The sequence below is a fragment of the Schistocerca gregaria genome, chromosome 2 (assembly GCF_023897955.1).
Source record: "Schistocerca gregaria isolate iqSchGreg1 chromosome 2, iqSchGreg1.2, whole genome shotgun sequence".
NCBI lineage: Eukaryota > Metazoa > Arthropoda > Insecta > Orthoptera > Acrididae > Schistocerca > Schistocerca gregaria.
In genome coordinates this window covers 114,541,273-114,564,698 of record NC_064921.1, presented here as the reverse complement: position 1 = coordinate 114,564,698, position 23,426 = coordinate 114,541,273, and the positions used below count along the sequence as shown (strand labels likewise).

At 37.2% G+C, this 23,426-nt stretch overlaps 1 protein-coding gene across 2 annotated transcripts; it reads right to left on the bottom strand.

Annotated features, from left to right (window-relative positions):
• Positions 1–1,493: 1,493 nt before the first annotated feature.
• On the bottom strand, positions 1,494–21,250 carry LOC126336459 (cilia- and flagella-associated protein 298-A). 2 transcript variants are annotated; one of them, XR_007564964.1, is made up of 6 exons: positions 20,735–21,250; positions 19,408–19,643; positions 12,056–12,226; positions 9,732–9,955; positions 3,126–3,275; positions 1,494–1,759 (listed from the first exon to the last, which is right to left on the bottom strand). XR_007564964.1 is itself a non-coding variant. In XM_050000167.1 (6 exons), the coding sequence occupies exons 1-5, from the start codon at positions 20,871–20,873 to the stop codon at positions 3,200–3,202; spliced, it is 846 nt and encodes a 281-aa protein (XP_049856124.1). In that variant the 5' UTR covers positions 20,874–21,250; the 3' UTR covers positions 1,494–1,759; positions 3,185–3,199. The 2 variants fall into 2 exon arrangements, 1 of the variants encoding a protein (XP_049856124.1); XM_050000167.1 differs by having other exon boundaries at positions 3,185–3,275.
• Between the last annotated feature and the right edge of the window lie 2,176 nt (positions 21,251–23,426).

The window sequence follows — 23,426 nt, the reverse complement described above, 5'->3', positions numbered from 1 at the left end:
TGAGCTCGGAGGCCAGTACATCAGTTCGGATTCACCACTGTGTTTCCCGATGCACTCCATAACTCACCCGGCCTTCTGACATGGCACATTATCTTGTTAAAAGACGCCACTGCATCGGACAACATGAACCTCGTGAAGGGATGTATGTTGCCTGTAACCAGTGTACGATACTTCTTGGCTGTCATGGTGCCTAGCACGAGCTCCAAGTCCATGGATGCCCACATGAATGTTCCCCAGAACATAAAGGAGCTGGCACCAGATTGTCTCCGTCCCGCAGTATAGGTGTCAAGGAACTGTTCCCGTGGAAGACTACAGATTCGCACCCTGCCATCCACATGATGAGGACGGTATCTGGATTCATCAGACCATGCAACACTCTGCTACTACTGTAATGTATAATACCAATGGTCATGTGCTCGTTTCAGTCGTAGTTGCTGATGTTGTAGTGTTAAAATTGGCAAATGCATGGGTCGTAATCTGCAGAGGCCCATTGTTAGGAATGTCCGGTGCACTTTGTGTCAAGACACACTTTTACTTTACCCAGCATTAAAGTCTGATGTCAATCCACAACAGTTCACCACCAGTCCTGTTTTACCAGTCTTCCAAGCTAGAATTTCAGACATCTGTAATGAGGGGTGGCCACCCAACCCCACAATGTCTGGATGTGGTTTCACCTTGGTTTCGCCATGTATTGAAGACACTCACCACAGCAGTCTTCAAACACTCACAAGCAATGCAGCTTCCAAAATGCTCGTGCCAAGCCTCCAGGCCATCACAACCCGCTCTTGGTCAAAGTCAGCTAGATTGTGTGCATTCCCCATTCTACACACAGACAGCACTGTCACTGATACTTCATGCACCGTGCATTTGTCTGACTAGCAGTCATTCCTCGCCAGGTGACATTGCTGTTGCCTGGATGGATTTATATTGATATTAGGTTGCTGGTCATAATGTTCTGGATGATCTGTGTTTCTATTGCCATTCCTGATTCTTCCACACTGGTTGCAAATGACACACTTAAGTACATTACTTTAATTATTCTGTTTGACTGCAATTTCCTGGACCTAACTGCATTATATAAAATCGATGTAGATTAACTCTCTAAGCTGCATACTAAAAAAATCCATCTTCACTACATATCCAGATGATAATATACCTAAGCTAGCACACAATTCTTCCAACCCACTAAATACACACACACACACACACACACACAAGCATGCCTACACACTCTGTTAGTTCCACACTTAGCAATGAGTAATGATATCAATTTTGTTTCTGTTTCATGCTTGAAGAATAGTTACTTTCACTCTTTCCACTATTTGCATAAAAACAGAAGAGACAGTGCACAATACTGATGCACAGTTTTGTTACAAAGAACCAGACGCTTCCCTTGCCACCCAAAGTTTGGTCGTGAAAACTATTTCACAACTACACTTGAACCAGCCAGCCCTGTGTCATAATTTAATAACAATGGACTGGAAAGCAAGGAGTTGGTTACAAGTTAGTTATGTATTTTTGTTGTATGATTTCATAAGATATTTACACAGATTTATATTAACTGGATATAAACAATAGTTGTCTACAGAGTTGCAGTAAATACAATCCTTTATATGCACTTCTGTAAAATATTTCATACATACACACAAAAAATTAACTGTTGCTGTAACTACTGAACTGTTGGATACAGATGCTTTGGCTATCCCAGAACATGAGAACTGTGGGTGCTGAGTAGTTAGCTTGTCACAAACTTCAGTTCCTGGGGAAAAAAAAAAAAAAAAAACATTAATGATGTAAAGTACAAATTTACATTAATTAAAGACAGGTTAGAATCCACAGCTTCAAACACAAATTTTAATCCAAAATAAACGTTATTTTCACAACTGTTTAGTGAAACTAGTACATTTTTTTCTGAAACAGTGTGTTTTGTGCTTTAACCACACCTTACTGCAAAAAATATAGAAGAAGTTCAGTGGGACAAAATAATAGCAAATTATTGAGAGCAGGATAGTAAAATTAAAGTTTTGGTTGAAACTGGAAAGCTATATACCTTCACATTTACTAATATATACTGCACAGAAAGGCTAAACAGTGCAATAAAAGATCAACACATTGTGAAAGGATTGCCTATTCTACATAAACCTGCAACAGAAACCTATGTTGCCTTTCATCACAGAAACTGCAAAGGAATGTGCTGTAACTGGCACCAGGAAATACTTCTGAAATTTATGGTATATTTTCAACCTTTCATATGTAGATGTTGAATGGCAGACAAGAAAGGCAACATCCTTGCCTTGCACCCTCATGTTGTTCCCTCTTAGTAGCTGTACATATCATATGTTACTTATATTGCCCTACAGCATACATATCTTTTTTTTTTAATTTTGCAAACCTATTGTTCCAGGTTACATTTTTAAATGCTTATTCTAGGTTTTAGTTTCACACAAGGCTACACTCCGGACAAATACCTCCAGAAAAGATTTTCTAACACTTAAATTTATATGTTAAATTTCTCTTTCTCAGAAATGATTTTCCTGTTACTGCCAGTCTGCATTTTATACCCTTCCTATTTAGCCATAATCAGTTACTTTGCTGCCAAAATAACTCATCTTCTACTTTCAGTGTCTCATTTTCTAAACTAATTCAGTCAGCATGGCCTAATTTGTTTCATCTACATTCGATGACTATTGTCTTACTTCTACTAATTTCATCTTACTATCTCATTTCAAGACACTGTCCATTTTGTTCAATTGCTCCTCGAAGTCCTTTGCCATATCTGGCAGAATAACAATCTCAGTGGAAAAACACAATGTTTTTATTTCTTCTCCCTGAACGTAAATTGCCTTCCCAAATTTCTCCTTGCTTCCTCTACAGCATGCTCAATGAACAGATCAAATAACATTAGTGATATGCTACAACCTAACCTCACTCCCTCCTCACTATGGCTTCCCTTTCACGTTTTTCAACTCTTTATAACTGCAGTCTGGTTTCTATACAAGTTGCAAGAAACAAGTACCATCTCCGACATAAAATTTGGTGACTGTGTATTGTGCAATGATAAATTCAGTAACTTATATGATTTTAAATGCAATCTTATATCACATTATGACAATATAAATACAAACCGTTTCTGAATTAAATTGTTGTATAGCGCAGTTTTTACGTAAAACAGTAAACCGACCACCTGTACATGTCATAGCTACAGCTGAATCCCACGCTGCTTCATGCCAGGAAATATAATGCTTTTATCTCTTGTATATTCTGTCTCGACAGCCCTGGAGAAAGATGTGTATTTAAATATTACTGTATTTTTAGACCAATAAATTACAATTCCTATCATAAGTACAAAATGTATATCATCTATATAATATGGAAATGTGGTTATGCCTGCAACACAATGCTTCTTGTTTTAGTGCCTTAAATAAAAACTGTTCCCTCCAGGCAGAGTCACATTTCCTTATAATATATTAGGAAGCAAAGGCAGACAAAAAGGGAGCTTCAGCCAAAAGATACGTATCTCATCCACGTAGTTAAACTATTATGACTAAAAATACATAAATTATTAACTCATTAAAACTGTATATGCCAAATTTCTTCCATTATCAAAATATTAGAAGATAAGAGAAATGTGAGAGTAAAGTGACCTCATTATCAATTTTTGCAATAACAACACTGCTCCCTTTAACATTTGCCTTGTGCCTTTTACTTTAACACCTACTAGAACAACAACAGGTGTGTTGTGGTTCTTAAACATATAAAGCACAAATCTATACCCACAAAAATCTTACAAACTTGTTTCATCAAGAGAACTTGGAGCATAAAATCACAACGAATTGAAAAATGAAATGAAGGGTGACTGTGTATTGTGCAATGAAGAGAGAAGAAAAATCACATTAAGTTCTGAAATAAGGGCCTCAAATTCTGCAGTTTAATTATAATGTCCTGTTAGTAATTAATAGGGTAAAACAAAAGACATACTTGAAAGAATATTCATAGTGTAAACGAGACTGGATGATAAATATAGGCAGAAAAGATAGCACAGAACTTGAAAAACAAAGGAAAGAACAGGACTGTGGAAGTGTTTGGTGTTGAAACATAAATTACAATGAAGCAAGTGGCAGTAGGTATAACACACTGAATAAGTTTTCAGCTTTGAAGTACTATTTTTGGGGAAGAGGAATCGTGTTCAGCCCCTGCTCAGTAACAGGTATTTGTATTTTATCGAAATAGTCCAACATCCCAGTACCCACGAAATGTATTAATATCTTAGAAGTAGTCACACAACTGTAAAACTGATCAAGTGTGCAGATCAGCTGACATGTTTGCTTGAATCGTAACAGGAAGTGTCCGATTTTTGTTTCATTGCTGGGGCATCTGAATCTCTCTTCCTATCATCAGAGCTTCCCAAAACTTAGGGATGGACAAATAGAATGGTGCAGTGGGTAAAGCACTTGAATTGTAATCTGGATGAGCAACATTTTGCTTACCTGGGAAAAATGGGTAAAAACTTTTGAAGTATTACATTCTAACTTCACTTTCCTGTTAGAGAGAGAACCAGCACTCCAACATCATTAAGCTCCTGTCATTAAGTAGGGCCTGGGGTAACTACCATTACTGAAAGCCTTTGGGTTTCTTCGCTCCTCTCCACAATTTCCCTAATTCCTTTCTTCCACTCATGCATTGCTTATGTTGCTCTTACAGATCATCATCGTTCACTCCCTTCTGTACTTCTCAAGTTTATTGTCTATACAGGGTGATCAGAAACCATCTGGGAAGCTTGTAAGGGTTTGCAGGGTAGGATGCGATGAGAAATAATTGTTAAGAAACTAATTTGATACATTGCACTGTTTCAGAGTTAATTAGAATTAAAGTTAGCCAATCAGACCGTTGTGCAAGCAAAATTCAAATGGCCACCCGATATAGTTGGTGTTAGCAGTTCTCATATCACAGTGCATAAGAATACTCAATCCTTGGCTTGGGTTTGATCCTTATTACCATCCTATGCCCAGTTTTTGTATTGCTTTCTTGTTTGGTTTTAGAAAACTAAACAAAGAACTTGTTTGGTAACACCGTCTTCGGCGGTTGATTTTGCAGATGCATCGGCCTTACTGGCTAACTTCATTGCTAATTAACTCGGAAACTGTGCAGGGTATCTAATTTTTTTTCTTTAAGAAGTATTTCTCAGTACAATGTATCCTGCAACATCCTCACAAGCTTTCCAGACTGTTAATGGCCATCCCGTATGTTCCTCGTTCTATGCCACTGTATCTATCATTTCCATTTGTGATTATTTTAAGTTTGGCTCTCATCTCCCAATTTATAATAGCTTATCATTAATGTGACACTAGAATCTGAATCTCAAGTGATAGTCTACTGTCATTATTGAATTCCTTTCAGTATGCACATGTCTTCAGGGACATGCTACTTATCCTTCCCTATAGTACCTGTACAGCTTGCCCTTTCTTTTAATTTACTTTTTTCTTTCACATTCTTCTGATTGCACAATCCATCTCTGAAGATAGTGATTTTACGCTCGTATGAATATCAGTCTTTGTCGAGTTATTTCTGGTTCAGCAGCTGTGCATATCCATATAATAACTTTCAAACATCATTCCATTCAATAAACAAATAACTTTATGGTACAAGATACGCCTACATTAAATAAAATTGCAATAATACTGGTGTCAATGTCACACAAATTCAGTAACAATTTATATCAGAGGTACTGGCAACTACTTACCTTTAGGAGATAAAATATTTAGTACTGAGTATAAATACATAGAAAAGTAGCTAATATTACACTGGCTTTTGGAATTATTGGTCCATTTTTAGGGGTGGAGAGGGGTGGAAAAGTTATAAATTTTTGAACTCCACCTTAAATGAAATTCTGAATGTACTCATCTACTGTCAAATGGCTACAGTTTCCTGAAACATAAAAGTCCTATTTTTAATCAGGTGAACCATGGCTTTAAATGTCTGTGGCTGTGTGATAAGTGAAAGCAGAGAACAATGCACAAGGTGATATTACAGTTTTCACAACAACATACTGATTTCTCCTCTCCTTTTCCTCCGTCTACATCCTGCACATGGCTATACATCGCCAACTCCTTGGTGGATGTCATTTCTTTGCGGTGGATAGAATTGGGGATTAAAACTGTCGGCCAGCCTGTCATTTGGTATCCATGCGTGAAGACTGATGACCAACTGCTTTTGAAACAAACACCTTTCACTGTTGTTTGTAATAATTATCTCAATGACATAGAACTTGAGAGGATATTTCTTACTACCTGCCTTTTTGAACAGAACATATAGTTTGTACAAAGTAACTTGGGTGAAGAAAAAAGATTTTCTGGTAATACTGCTTCCCTCTTCTTACAAGTCCCTCAGTTCTTATCTAAGTACTGCTCTATGATGGCTGCTCCACTCATTGTGTTGTATGCAACAATTACTATTGGCCTCAACAACTCTTTGTCTTTTGTTTACAGCTTTCACTTCAGCACTGTAAATAGTGGTCACAATAGACTCTACTCTTTTGTCCTTCTATCGAATTTCTCTTAACCTTTCTCCTCTGAAAAGCAATGATCGCCCCATTCTTTAGTTTTGCATGACAAACTGGTAGATGCATGTCTCTTCTCAAAGGCCGCACAGTACCTTACATATCTGTGATATGCACAATGTCTTTGAAGTGCCAATCTAAACGTAATGTGCAATGGAGAAGGCATACATCAGGCAGCAGTATGCATACTTTTTCGATTCTACCATCCCTCAAAAGACGCAACATAACATACACTCCCCATGGTCTGCTACTAAAAAGATGTCTGTACTCTTCACTAACACTAGCTATGTAAATAATTCTCCACCTGAAGATGATGGTGTCAGCCATTGAAACACACAGTGGCAAAATAAACAAGTGACTGAGCCAGGAACTGTTTTCTTTATTTATATGTATAGGCCTACCAGTTCTCTGAGCAACAAGTATGTGTGTTGAGGAAAGAGATAGCAGTTATTGACAGCAAGGTGAGGATATTTATTGACAAGTGGTTTTATTAGTTTCATTCTGACCTGAGTTAACCATGGCATGTGGTTCATCTTGTCAATACAATTGGCAGCTGGGCTTCAGCACAATGCTCTGATGCATTACAAGTGATAAACCCTCACATTTTATCATTGATATCTTTCCTTTTACTGTATATATGAGAGACCACACATACTCACTTTGGGAGGACCCACATATAGCAACAATCTGGGTTTCAAATGAACTACTTTAAATAGAAATCTTGGAGGAGCTGGCTTGAGCACAGGCAGATGTATTTGTTTCATACCATTGGCAACCAGATGCCCAAATCATCTGACTAACTGTCATCACTTCCAGTCTCTGACAAAGTAGTCACATTCCTCATCAATTCCTCAGCTGTTAAATTCAGTGTCTAACTCAGGATCACTACTGCTATCCATTTTCCAATGCACTGCCTAAGCAATGCAGGACAGGGACTGATAATATGCATCACAGTCAAGGTGATATCTGCTGGCAACCACAACAGCCAACATCCAACTTGCAGGCCACAAATTTCACCTGAGATGCTCTCTGGTGGCTGAACAGACAACTATCAGTTCTGAACAGATACAAACAAGGTAATTTTTGAAATGTTTATTCTTATTTTGACCCAGTAAACCTGGGATTTTTATTAAAACAAAAATATATAAACTCAGGACTTCATGTTAAGCGGTTGATATTACAACTTTTGCATTAGTTAATAGCCATAGTCTGGGAGCTCTTACATTTTGTGAAACAACAGACCATTTAATGAAGAATTATACGATTCAATTTTGCTGCTCGCTCTGTAACATACCTGGTAAACAGGTCATGTAGTTATGGACATTACAATTACAATCAGGAAATTTTGTAAATCAATTCCCGCAATAAACTTGATGGGGTTTATTTGTACACTTAGCATAATTTGTAAATAAATGAAAGGTGCAGTTATGAAAGTGCATAAAATGTATAAACAATAACAGTGGAATGAGGGAGATGAAAGTTACATGATGTTGTTTTTTTTTCTTTTTTTTTTTTTTGCAGACCAGACAGTAAAGTAAGTACACCATTACAGCAAATACAATAATTTTATTTCGAATCTCAACTGAAACCTTCCATAGCTATGAATGGTTTCATCGTAATCTACTTGGGGTGCCATTTTCGCTTCTCTTCCACAGTTGAAGATGCAGCTTGTGGTGTTATAAATAATAATGGAAATAACACTACCATCTTTCCATCCTCACTTATAGCTGTTAAATATTTTATACTCCAAGGTATTTACATTACTTTTATGCCAAGAAATTCACAAAAATGTGTTTGTTATTCTGTTTCATGTGAAGTGTATAGATCCATTATATTACTTAATTAGCACAAAGCTGTGCTGTGCCAGTGACCACAACACATTAGCTGGTGGCTAGCAACCACAAAAAGATGGGAGCTGCATTGTCAACAGCCTTGATGTACAGTAATATAATCATCAAAATGCTGAAGCATGAAAGCAATGGAATTTTATTAAATGATTAATGCCAAGCAATAAGTTAGTTCCTGCTTTTCTGAGTAGATGGTTCATGGAGATGTAATATTAGGGTGTATTAATACTGATAATGGCATTACCTCTAAAGAGATGAAAAACAAATATACAGCATAGGGGAACTGTTCAAAATGAAAATTACTAAGTGCTTTTATTTATGAAGAATTTTACTGATTTTGCAAAATAACAGGATAGTTGCATGGAAATGAAGTATTAAACATTAGATACATCTAAATGAATGACAGCACTCAAGAGAGTGTAATCCCTTTTACCATAGTAATGATTGCCAATCATCTACGACTTCTTACACAGTGCAAACAAATTGTCTTTGAAATATCTTCAGTATTTTGCATTGAGAAGCGAAAACAGAACTGCAGAAATTGAGAAAATAAATGAAGAAAGTATGGAATCATATTATTTTCTATCATTCCTACGAGAAGAAAAGATATTCTGATTTGTGAATTATTCCGACTAAGTCCAGTACGATTAATGGTATAATCCTCAGATACTGGATAACCAAAACTAATATTATATTTCAGTCCCAGTACAGTATAAAAAAACATTAAAAATGGAGGAAACACCATATCTCAAGAAACTGCAGGTCAGTTTCCTAAATTCAGAAGCTGACCAGCAGCTACATGTTTAGTTGCGGAAGGTTAATGAAGCTGACACTCCCCAACAATTAAGAAGTACCACACGAATGGGTGTGTGATGATGACTTGAAAATCGAACACATGTAAGCCGCAAAAAATTTGTGATGGGGACTGAAAAAATAAGTTGTCAAGGAGTAACTGATATTCACTAATATTCCACCATCATATGGTTAATATAAACAAACTCTTATGTAAAAGTACTGCACAGTAAATGCCTCAGTCATGGTGGTTACATTCCAAAATAATGAATTCACCTGCAGTATCCTTTCTGATATTCAGATTTGAATAAAAGAGCAACTGAAATTACAGATAAAGATAATGTCTGCCTATGAGATTAACACACCCACGCACACACGCAACACACACACACACACACACACACACACACACACACACACACACACGGTGACACAGTCTTTTTGCATTGTTATCACACACAGAATCAAAGGAAAGCAAAATAAATTTTTCACTGCACAACTTACAGTAGGTAAGTTACTAACAAGGATTCACATACTCAAGCTTCTTTAGTTCTTCCTGCCTCCGGTACGCATGAAGCATCATCTGCTTTCTTTCTTCCTCAGAAAATACAGGTTCTCTAGCTGGTGCACCTTCTGTTTTCTTCTGCAGTTTAACAATCACTTTGCATTTTTCATTTTTACCAACATATTCTGAAAGTTTATGTTCTAGTTGCATTGCACGACCACAGCACCAAAGCTGAGCCAATGCTGCATCTATAACCTGCATGACAAAAACAATTCAGATAACTGCCATTACTACATAGCAGGCAATTAACATTCCTACTATACAGAGAGTATAAAAGCAACAACTCCAACACCCAGTACATTGTGCTTAGTTCAAATATTTTTCCTTTAGGATGTTTTGGAACACTTAATACAGGAACTGTCTGCCAGTATTCGTCTAGTGGCACATGCATTCGGCACAGACCCTGCTAGTGAGTGGAGGGTTACTTGTGAACAAAAGGGCTACTGTATGCCCATATCATATGCAGAAAGTCCAGGCAATAGTAGTGGAGGACTACTCATGATGAGTATGGTTTCTGCATAGTTAGTTACAGCATTGGTCACAATTCCAGGTTTTGATGGTATTCACCATTGAAAACATATTGACACGAAATGGCATTGTGAACTTGCACAGCCCCTAAGTGTGGGCAGATGAAAATACTTGTGTGCAAGTTGTTAGAGGTGTGAAAGCATGTATCTAATGTCAAAATAACAGGGGCAGTGTAGCTAATTTTTCTCATGTGTTCTTCCTACCTTATTGGATTAAGTGTCACTACTGGTTCATTGAGTAATGCAGTCAAAATACAATGGATCTCCTGCTCATTTTTATACAAAAGTGTGAAACCACCTGGATACTGCAGACCCCAGTCAACGGATTGGTACAGGAAGGCCTGTTCCTTGTTAACCTGATAATACATCTCTTGCTGCTTTCTGTGGGTTGCTCTGAAAACTATCATGTCTACTACTTCTGTAACACCACGGAAGGACCTTTTCATACAAATCAGTGATCCTGAACACACAAATGTATTTATCTGCGTAAGTATACATGCTGCAGTTGACCACTTTGCAGTCAATTTGGAGGTCAATGTTTCGAAGCTCTGATCTAATGTACACTGATGAGCCAAAACATCATGACCAACTGTTTAATGATGTGTTGGTCCATCTCTGGAACACACTACATCAACAATTCTGCATGGCATGGATTCAAAAAGTTCCTGGTAACCTGCTGGAGATATGTAGCACCAGATGCCTAGCCACAGCTCACACAATTCTAATAATTCACAGGCTGGTGCTTTGTCAGAGTGGAGCCGGGCATCAATAGAGTCCAGGATGTGTTCCACTGGACACAGATCAAGAAGCTTCGGTAGTCACGATGGTTTCACTATCATGCTACTCATATGACTGCAACATGATTTTGGTCATGTGATACAGACAATTATCCCAGTGGAAGATGGTATCGCCTTTGCGGAAGATGTCAACCATGAAGGGATGCAAGTAGTCTGGAATTGTTCACAGCCCTCATGGTGCCTTCAATTACTACCTTAAGTCCGATGGAAGCCCAGGTGAATAGTTTCCCCAACTGACTGAGTCCACGGAATGTCGCATATTCTGAGGTGCCATTCACTTGGATGACAGCATATCCAGACATGACCATCAACCTAGTGTACCAAGAAATGTCACTGAAACAACCAATGTTGATGATCTCATGTGCACCAAAAACCTAAGTAACAATGTCATAAGGTCAACATGGAAACAGGCAATGGCTGTCTGCTGAGGCCCCAGAAGAAAGTGTGCTGGGCAGTGAGGTCCGCAACCCTTGTGGATGCACCAAAACTGTACTTTGTCATCCCATCTACCACAGTTTATAGGCTATCTTGCTTTACAAAAGGGGGCAAGCATCTGATCATCACATTCTGGGACAAGGTGTGGATGACCAACACCTTGTCACCTATTTGTCTTTTCACAGTCCTTCAGCCAATTACCTTAGATACATATTCCCAGGTGCTGAGCCATAACAAGCTACTCTTTCTCAAAATCGCTTGTAACACATCCCTAAACATTGACGGCTAACATGTTGCATCACTAATTAGGGTCCCAAACACTATTTTTTTTTTTTTAAAGTCACTCTTGTTCAAACATCAATAGTTCTAAACAAATGCATTTTTAGACAAAGGCTCCATCATTTAAAAAATGACTAATTTGCTGTCCCATGCAACATATTAAGTATTGAAAGTGCTCTTTATATACAACCTGTACATAACAAGCTTACATAAAGTTACTGCTAAGTTCCTAACATGAAATATGACAAGAAATTAACCTCTCGTGATGCCTGTGTTCCTGAGAGGTCCTCGTTGTTTTCCAGTTCGAGGCGAATTGTGTCATGTGGAGGAAGGTTCATAGGATACACAATCATCATTGCACCTCTCAAGATGTCTACTGCACGTTGAACAATCTTCAGTGTTAAACAGATATCCTGTTGGACTAGTTTCTGAAATGGAAGACCATCAAACAAATATAAAATAATTTTTCTGAAAATAACTTCAACTGAAGAACATCTATTAAGCATACAGAAATACTTAGAAATACGAGAATCCATTACTTTCACGACTCTCACGACCATTTTTCATGCATTCAGTGAGATAATGTAAGCAAAATACAGTGTATCTATAATCACAGATTTATTATGTGCACTTGAATATAGTTCACTGCTTCTCTTCTCATGCTTTTTATTGTTCTAACATATACAAGATCGATACCCACCTTCATGTAAGATCTCTATCATACAATATCATAGCCTACATTGTCTTTAATGATATTGAATTCATTTATATTCCAGAGTTTTCACAAAATCACAATAGTGGAGACTAAGCTTATTTCAAGATCCTAATGAACCTCTTTACCACTACCTTCCACTGATCTGTTTGTGGTGCCCCATATTCAACCAATGTAACACACAACCCAACTGGCAGAACGAAAACATAATTTGTTATGACATCCTTTAAAACACAGAGTGCTAGCTTTTATAATGCTCATGACACACATTCACCTTTATTCAGAGGGCTTAATACAAACAGTGTAATGTAGTAACTGACTCAACGTCTTACGAGACCAATTCATTTCTTATTTAGTCCTTTCATTAGTTTTGAAGCTTCACTTTTAAGTTTCCCCAAAGAAAAGTGTCTAACAATTCTTTCTAGCTTCCTCCATTCTCCGGATTCTTTATTAGTTCAAATCACTCTTTATTTACTTTCTCCACATATTGAACTCTACACTTCATCCCAATTACAATTCACACATCTTTCAATGTCATCCTAAAGAAGAAGGAAGAGGACAACATAACAGATCCAGAACATTATTAGAGCAAAATCTTCCTGGCAACAGATGAGATTTACATCCAGTACTTAATGGTACAACATTAGCTTAGTTTTGAAGGGAAACAAGCAAAGACAGACATGAAATACTGTGGTCATGAGTCTGTGTAAAGAATTGTCTCATAACAGACTGTCTCGAGTCCTTTTGCTAATATCTCTTCAATTCATTCTTCCAATTATGGGCACAATGATTCGCACTGAGATCCATCCCAAGTAAAACCAGTTCTTCTTTCAAAATTTTATTACTTGACGATAAAAAATAAAAACTACCATACAACCCCACCACACTTTCCTCTATGCTTTTCTTTTTATTTCTTTCGGTACTGATACTTACGAAAATCACCTTACGTAAAAGAAACATGAAATTTTTCGTCTTCTTCATGGTAAATGGTTAACTATGCACATCCCCCCCCCTCCCCCCCAGTTGACACACGCACAAATGGTTACTAATCTTCTTTTGCAGACACAGTAAGAAATTTCACAGAGTAATTATACCATTAAATAAAATGATGTTTTAGTTTCACAGGGGAAGAGATGGAAGGGGTGAAGGAAAGAAGGGGAAGTGGTAAGAGAGGAAAGCAAGGCAACTGGACATGAGAACGACATGAGTGAGCTCACACTGACATGGGCAATAGAAGTCTCGTGCAGTATACAGTGACTTATGTCTAGGTTAAGAGGAAGAGCAGAAGCAAAAACACAGAAGGAGCAGTTTACACCCACTATGTTCATAATGTGTCAACTCAGTCAGGCTGCTGTTCCAAAAACACGTAGCTTTGTGCTGTTCCAAAAACACATAGCTTTGTGAGTACGTGTTTCCCAACTTCGTAGGAGGGCACTGTCCAAAAACTTAGCAACAAATCACTCTTAATTTTGTACAAGCATACCACACACCACCTCAGCTATATACAGAGTGGTTATCTTTGTTCTACCCATTGTTTAGATTCAACCAATGTGGGAGTGAAGATTATAAACAACAATGGGAAGAGCACTTATGTAACAGAAACAAACAAAACAATGAAAGATTTCATAAATATGTGGAATGCAAGAGAAAAGAATATCTCAAAGGGAAGAATAGAGTTTCGAGCAATTCAAAGAGTATTGGTGTAGCATTTGTTGTTCATTGTTTTTGATGATACCTAAAAGGATTTTCACAATATTCTGGCACTCTGTTCCATTTAAATTCTTAATTTTCAATTTCATCCTAATGTCACTGGAATGTGAATAACTTTCTTTTGTAAATATTTTCTACGTTTCTGCCTGTTTATCATTATTTGTTGGTTACTCTGAATTTAATTATATGAGGATGCAATTTCAAATCATCAAATTAAAAAAATATCCATATTCATATTAACAACATAACAAGATGTATTTTGCCCACACTCCTGAATTTTTTTTATAGTTTAGGTATCAAAGTAATCTATACTAAAAATTTTAAGGTGATATCTCTTAATCATTTGAAATAGAGTAAGTTTTGTGTACTTCCTGTCAAATTATTTCGTGGAGTAAGACACATTTTTTGGAATCAATGGATTAGTAATACCAAGAATGGCAGTTTTAGAATCTTGCCCTCTACTGGATAAATTTTTACAGGTTCTTGTGTTTGTGCATTATTTGAGGGATCAATTAATTTACCAAAAGTGTACCATTAAGTAATTAAAAACAAAAACAAAAAAAGAACTCAACTACACACATTCCGAAATCTTGCTCAGACAGCATAAATGTTATTGCCACTCCATTGAGGTGTTCAGTTCAATGTCTAGTTGCACGCAGCTCACCATGCTAGTCTATTCTGAGTGAGCCTCTTCTTCTTTGCATAAACATTGCAACATACTTCCGACGGAACTTACTTACTGCAGTCACACCTGGTCTCTCTCCGCAATTTGCAATTCCCCGCCCCCTCCATGACAAATTTTCCCAATATGCCATGGCAGTTGTTACTTTCTGTAATTAATAACACAAATATTCTTCCTTCTCTGAAAACTGATCATCGCTGACAGGACATAAGGAGGAATTTATCTATCCCAGAAAAACCATACATATTCTCCTATCCATGTGGCACTGCCGGCATGTAGTGCACATCTAGCTCATTCACACGAGTCCTGTAGTTTGTCACCGAATTGCAGAGCAGAAATCAGCGTCCACGATTGTGCAGAATTGTCTGAGCCTCTGGTTTAAGCCTTCCACTAAGTTCCAAACCAGAGGACAATAATCAGTACTCTCTGAAAAATCCTGCGAAGTGCTAGCGCTGACTCGACCCTCCATATGCAGCTAGGAACTTTTTCGCCAAGAGGCCTTCTTCACAAATGAAACCAGCCAATCGTATAAACAAAAAATAGCTCCCGAAACCAAGTCCTTTGGCAGGTGTCCCTCACATAAACACAAGTCATGACTGACACATCTGGCGCTCCATCCTGCACAAATCCTATAAATGTAAGTTTGCCTTTCTTCAATATTTCTAAAGCCCATATTACAGAATGCAACCATGGTACACATCACTTCAGCATTGCCTCAGACATACAGATTTGGAAATGCAGACCAGTGCACACAGTCCCACTACACAATACACACAAGATGATCATAGGAGGAAGGGAAAAAGGGGGGGGGGGGGGAATGAGACGGTAACGCCTTTGTTCATTCATATGCAAAATTTCCAATAGGTCAATCAATGTTCCAATTTATTAAGTACATGTTGTTGTCATATAGCTGCCAGTGGATTATGTTATTACTGTACTGAATTATGAATGATACTTGTTCATATAAGATTACTTATATCTAATTTTACATCTATATAATATTAAGAAAAGGACAGATTGCTATTCACCATATAGCGGAGATTTTGAGTCACAGACAGTCACAACAAAGAGATTGATAAACAAGGAAGCTTTCTTCTGAACAGGACAACACACACAAACAACTCAAACACAAGATTACTGTCTCTGGCTGATAAGGCTAGAGATTGTGGTCATGTGTGTGTGCATTGCATTTGCATGAATATATCTGTTTTGTCTTATTTGGAAGAAGGCCTTTTGGCTGAAAGCTTTCTTGTTTATCAGTCTTTTTGTTGTGCTTGTTTGCGACTCCGCATCTCCACTATACACTGAGTAGCAATCTATCCTCTACATAATATTGTCATTATCCCATCTTGGATTTTCCATTGTTTGATTTTACACTTATACATCATTTTCCACATGGAGGCCACAGTCGTTTTTTGCAGCTATTTCTCTGTCAGTGGCTTTAACTGCTATAAGAATGATGTTTTCTTATGGTGAAGATGTTATAAACAAGATCGCAACCAGTCTACAATTGAGTAATTTTTTATGTTTTTCGCATGGAGTGCGAACTACAGCATCAAACTTATTCCAGACACAACTCTTCCTCTGATGGGGCACATTTGCAATTGTATACACTGCATCACTTACATCACTTACATTTCATCTTACACCGTCCACAGTCTAACAAACACAGCTTTATTAGAGACCACCAAATCATAGCAATTGGTTATTTTGCCTTGTCAGCGCTACTTTACAAGAAGAAGACGTGCAGACAACTTTTATACTATGTCACGATTAGCCTTACACTTCTGCACGTTTTAGTGAGAGAGAATGAGTCAATGAGCAGAAAGCGTCCTTAGTGCCAACTTCTACGACTCGTCACACTTGCAGAACTACAGCACAAAGAAAGGAAGGCAGTGTAGCACTGATGTAGCAGTGTTGTCTTGATTTCTAGAGTATGCAGCCCCATATATTAAGCATGTGGCTCTGAGCACTATGTGATTTAACTTCTGAAGTCATCAGTCGCCATAAGCATGTGCTTTATCCATTTCTGATCTCTAGTAGTACCCACTTAAGATAAGTCATTGAGTCAGTTTTCCCTCATTCATTGCAATATTTCTCTGGAATCTGAACTGATCTTCACAGAGGATGACTTTTACTGGTTTTTCCATGCTTTTGAAAATAACTTCTGTCATTTTCAGTTATGACTTATTAAATTGATTGTTCAGTAATATTCACATCAGTCAGCACCTTCCTTCTGTCGAACTGGTATTATAACATTGTTCTTGAAGTCTGGTGGTATTTGTCTCATACATCTTGTGTACCAGGCAGAATATTTTTGTCCTGGTATGTTCACCCAAGAATCTCAAAAATTCCAAAAGTCATCATTATGAACTATCTCACCATATGGATGAGGCCTAACTACACTGTGTCAGATATAAAAACAGCCTTGCCCTGTAAGCAACACCTTTTGATATTAGTGTCTCCCCTCATCCAACTTTCTGAAAACTGGAGAGGTACGATTAAGTGTTACAGCTTCAGTGCTTGAAGGTGCCGTTTCTTTTCATCATTCTCTAAGTTATTTTATTAAGGTTTGTCACATTCCTTGAATGAAAGGGTGCATATAGTTGAGCACCAACCAAAGTTTGTGGTACCACCTATCTGCTTTAACCCATCATGGAACTGTGTTGTGTAGCATGACTTTATGGTGCTGCGGTACATTTGAAATGGATCATGTTTGCAGACAGCACATTGGAGTATGCAGTTGTGCTCTCTGGTATAGGATGTATATGTTTCTAAATGATTATGAGTACTGTTGATAATTCACTGGACTTCTTCTCTATTGCTTGAACAGCAATATTGGAAGAGTGTGTGAAAATTTGTTAATTAGTTATTTTGGTGTTGGTAGTAATGGCCAAATGATTCATTTTCGTGTCTGGAATTTTCAGTGCAGTGGGCCGTTTATGAATGAAGAGTTAATGTCACTTTTTTGTTAGGTGTGATTATGACTATGAAATTCATGAGTAAGTCCCTGTATGCCACAAAGGAGAACAACATGTTAACCATGATTAAATTCCTACTGTTACTTGGTTTACTTGCCGAGTATGGGAAGTGTTAAGTTTGATGAGTAGGTGAGAAACTGACCAGAGTTGCCGTATGTCAGACCAGGGAACATGTGGCCTCATCAACGGAACGACATATGGAGTTTTATCCTGAGGGGTCCCTAGCTTGATAAGTCTAGGGTGGCCATTCAAGAGATATGTTTATTATGTGTTATTTTTGCTACCACTAGATCTATGTATTATCTCACTCTGGTTGGTAATTCAGTATGTTTTTATGATTTTTTATTTTTATTGTTGTTTCTTGTCTGATGAAATCGTATTAGCTAATGCATTATTTTTTAATTTTGTGTTGTGTTTGTTGGTAATTATATTGTATTGTGATTTGTAGGTACTGTGGAATTTTTTTTACTTACATTCATTGAGATTAGGTTTCTGATATTAATTGTATGGGTGAGTTTTGGTTTGTGGTAATGTGAATTCCTTTTAGCCACACAGGTCGAATTAAATTGGTGTTTGGAGTTATGTGCGTGTTCATACTGATTCCTGTGGATTTCATTTGCTTGTTTTTTGCATGAGTAAGAAGTGCTTCATAAACAGTAAACAAACTGCTTGAAATCTGTTGTGAGTTTCAACAACTGCAATGAGCTACAGGCAATATGTTGCCACACTGAACCTATAATGCACGGGGGCTACCAAAGTTCCATGCCATATTGGTGCAGACACAGTATGAGGCCTAATATGTCGAAAGTGGATTAATGTGGCATAGGTGGCAGTGAGCCCTGAGAGCCCACACTGATACCATGTGCCACTCAAATTCCAATCATTCTACAGTGGTTTATGAAATAAGGAATGAGGTACTGAACTGTTAATTGGGTAGGAGCATTAAATCTGGATGTTCCCTTGACACCATTTCATAAAAGCAGCTCATGTGTCAATGTCTTTACTTTCTCACTGGCATCACCAAGAAAGAATTTTGCATACACTACTCACAGTCACTGGCCATAAAAGCTACATTTTACACCTAACATCATACATTGTGAGCAGTAAGAACCCCCCTCCATTAAGCCATATCAACCTACACCTCAGGATGTCACAGTTACTAGCCTACATTTTAGTGACACAGACAATATTTTAGCTAACACCAGAAAATAAAGTCACAGCTCCATCAATTTCTTAAACTATCTCACTCAGGCATCTGCAGGAAAAATATTAGGAGGAAGTGAAGAAAAATGACAAAATTATGGTAACTCTACGTAAGCATTTATGAGTTTAATCACAGTTTCAACTGATCCTCCACATGGGCCATTTCAAAACTATGAGCCAGTAGCAAGGAAAAAATAAATAAAAAATAAAATGCATCAGCTTGAAAATTGAAGTTCAGAATTATTTAAAAAATCTGGAAAGAAAAATGGTATAACGGAATCACAGAAAAGGAGCTCGTGTGTATCAGAAACACTGTCATACCTTTGACACCATAGCTTTAGCTTCCTGAACTGTTTTAGCAATGATTTCCTGCATCTTTTCGTTTGGTTGTCTCCCATTTCTACGACCTATGGGATCTTTATTGAATGTCCAGCCTCCACTTGGAACGCATTTTTCACCCCATTCATCAACAAGTTTCAGTTCTTCAACTTGCTCATCTGTTAATCCCAAAATGTTTGGAGGGAGCAATGTTCCATGCTTGGCTAACTCTTCCATTTCTGAAAGATCCAATATTTACTATAGTGAACATTATAAGATTGAATATAGCTTGAAGTTACAAGTCCAGCATTAAAAAGTCTACAATAACCTTATACTTAAAAATTAACATTTAATTGAACATCAATCTAGAAAACTGAAAAATTATGTGGACATGAGAGTCACGTAAGATGTTTTTGAAGCTGCTAGAAATAAAATGACTTTTACTGAACTATGTTCCTAAGGGCACTTTGTTTTCCATAAACTTGGTGGGGGAGTGCAATCAATTTTTATTTGCACATATAGAAAGAAACAGTACACAGACATAATAGAGGAAAAAGGAGTTTAAAATAGTCAATTAATAAGAAGTAAATCATGCTTGTCTGGAGAACTAATTCGTTATGAGTCTACTAACATTATGTATTTGTTACTGACACTACCAACATAAATCAGCTGAAGCTTTCACACTATTTTTATCCTATGCGCAAGACTGATGTGTATGTGTAGGTAAGCAAAAATTTACAGATAATGTATAATGATAAAGTGGCAACCAATCTGAATGCCGCAAATCTAGCATATGTATAGGGTAAATCTGGGGAATAAAGCGAAACAAAACTAGGAGATTACAACAAAAGGTTAAAATCTGCTGATTACAAAACAATGAAATAACAAGGTCCTGAATGTTCAAAACTTGTAAATAAGGCTAAATAAGCCAGCAGTTCCTTTTATATAATCGTATATTAATGAGCCTTCACAAAAAAATACGCTTTATTACTGGAATAAAAAAGCTAAATCACTAGCGTCCTCAATAAAGCGATACAATCATAGTTGGATTATCTTCGGTTCTTTTGTAATATTACTATCATAAACTAGATTGTGCTGAACTCACAACTCATTCTTAAGAAAATTATCTGGTAATTAATTGTCCTCAATATTATGACTAAAATTATGTACAATCTGCATCGTTCAAATTCTAACAAAATCGCGAAAATAACTATTGCTCAAGAGTCCCTACAACCTACCGTACCTTTTGGAAACGTATCGTTATCTCCTACAATAGTTATTCATACATCAGACTCAAAATACTGGTGGAGGAAAAAAGTCAATGGCTTACCATCACAAATTCTACTTATCTTCAGCCTTCCATTAAAAATGGCTGCGATGTCTTGAGTGACATCTTTCACTGACGCAGTGACTGTGGTCTCATAAAGAAACTGACTGTCGTCTCGACGTTTGACATGCAGCTTCACCATTTTGTTGCATGCAAAACTTCAAACGCGGCTCTGAATGTTCGCTATCTTCCACTTCTACTGTGTCTCCACGATTCACATCAACAGCTGACTTGTCAGTTCCAGTCGGAATAGGCGAAAAGCATAATTTGAAATGTTAATGCAATTAAATGCGTTAATGTCTTCACAAACACAATGTTATTAAGTAGCACACAATATAACCCCAAATCCAATGTTTACAACCATTTCCATGACGACCACAATCCAACTTCGATTGATGCAACTATTCTGCGAGTAATCGATATTAGAAAAGTCGACATTATTCACACCGTTAAACACGAACATTATTACATGAACCTTATTCATTCCTTCAGATCAGTCGGAACCGAAATTATATTTCCCTTTTAAAAGAAGTAGACGGAAAAGTGTTTTTATATCCCTGCAGATGGACGGAGGAGACATCTACATCTATATTTACGTGATTACTCTGCAATTCACACTTAGTGCGTGGCAGAGACAGTGGAGAAAGACAAAACAGTTCGGAAGCTCGAAAAATTAGGTCGGTACGTCAGTTCGTAGAGTTTTTCCATAAGTTTATCAAACACAACCGATGCACATCCCAGATATTTTAGTCATCAGTAATGTACTCTTCTTCACTGTTTACAACTGTCTGTCAACACTGGGGCAACACGTCAATTCCACGACTGCAGAAATCATATAATTTTGATAAGTCGTCGAGCCATGTTCGGATCGTGTTTTCATCTGTAAAGGACGTCCCTTGAAGGACGTTCGATAGAAAGCACAAAGATGAAAATCCAAGGACGCAAGATGTAGTGAATAACTTCCCAACTCAATTCAATTCATTGTCACCCATTTTATCATATACATGATATAGGAATTGTCATATGGAAAGAGAGAGAGAGAGAGAGCATGATTTATATTGTTAACAATTAAGGGAAAATTACAACGTTTAAACAAAAAAGTCCATTAAGGGAAATAATATTTTCTTAATTACATGTTAACATTTTCAATTATAATTTACATATTTGGTTTTCTTTTTACATGCAAGTTGAAAGAAACGAAGGTCTATACAGAGAAATCGAAAAATGAGCACAATCTGTTTAGATAGCAAAGAAATTCTTCAATATTATAGAAACTCTGACCTAAAAATAGCCTCTTTAATTCTGTTTTAAAAATATGTAAGTTTTGTGTCCTTTTTTCTTTTGGTAAGACATTGAACATTATTTTGTTTTTTGAATGTTTGTTTTCAATGGAAATCGTGCCTGTTTCTGGTTTCATAATAGTGTACTTCACTGTTGAGAGAAGAGAATTCTTGATTTGACTTCAGGAAACATACTGATTCATAGCAGAATAAACTAGGGAGGGTCAAAATTTTCAACTCCTTAGAGAGTCCTCTACATGGATCCCTGTAGGCAACACCCTTCAGAATACAAAGCTCTTTTGGAGCTTAAAGCAACATTTTGTGAACCCTGTATTTCCCTATAATATAATACCATGTATTAGATTACTATGCTTGTAAGAGTAATAGGCATATAGTACTGTTTCAGAATTGCAGTTTTCTTTACTCTTTCTTAATATATAACAGTATTTACTTAGTTTTTTATTCAATAGTTAAACATGTTTTTCCCATCTTAAGTTATTGTCCGGCCATACATCCAAACATTTTCTAAAAGAAGTATGTCCTATTAGACTTCTCCCAATCTCCGCTCTTACATTATTTTTTACTTTGTTCCTTACATGCCTAAAAGTCATCCAAGTGTTTTTTTATCGTTTATAATTAAGCGATTGTCCTTGAACCACTCAGCTGCCTCATTCATTGTTGACGTTATTTTTTCTTATAGGTCAGCTTCACTAACTCCCTTCATAAACAGGCTTGTATCATCTGCAAAAGGTACTGATTCTGCTCTTGCTAGATGATTAGTGTTTTTCATCAGTCTGACAGAATGTGGGTGGACGTTATTTCAGATTAGCATCACTTCATGCAGGCCTCCTGGTCATTGTTCTTGGACTGCATCTGCAAAACGTCTCTGCCATTGACAATAAATGTCAATGGCGAGGATTGCACCCAGGGAAGCAATTCATAGTACACCACGCCGTCGTTGTCCCACAAGACGCACAACATTATCTTTGTGGATCTGCACAGGTCTTTGTACGGGCGCTTACTGCTTTGTTTGGGCTAAACCATTCCTTTCCTTTCCTTACATAAACATAAGGGCACCATTTCTCGTCAACACTAAAGGTACACGATAGGAATGGTCGGTGCTGCTCATGTGCCAATTCTTTTCGAGCACATATGGCCACTTGCTGACTTTTCTGATTTTGGTTTAGAGCATGTGGTAATCACACCCTCGATTTTTGAAACTTCCCTACTTCATGCAAATGTTGCACGATGGTGGAATGATCACAGTTCCTCACATTTGCTGTTTCTCGAGTACACTGACGTAAATAATTGTGGATTAATGTGTTTAGACGATCTTCATCAAACCCCAAAGGTCTTCCTGAGTGTAGTAAGATGATCCTCCTTAAAATGAAAAATACATTTTCTTACCCTGCTCT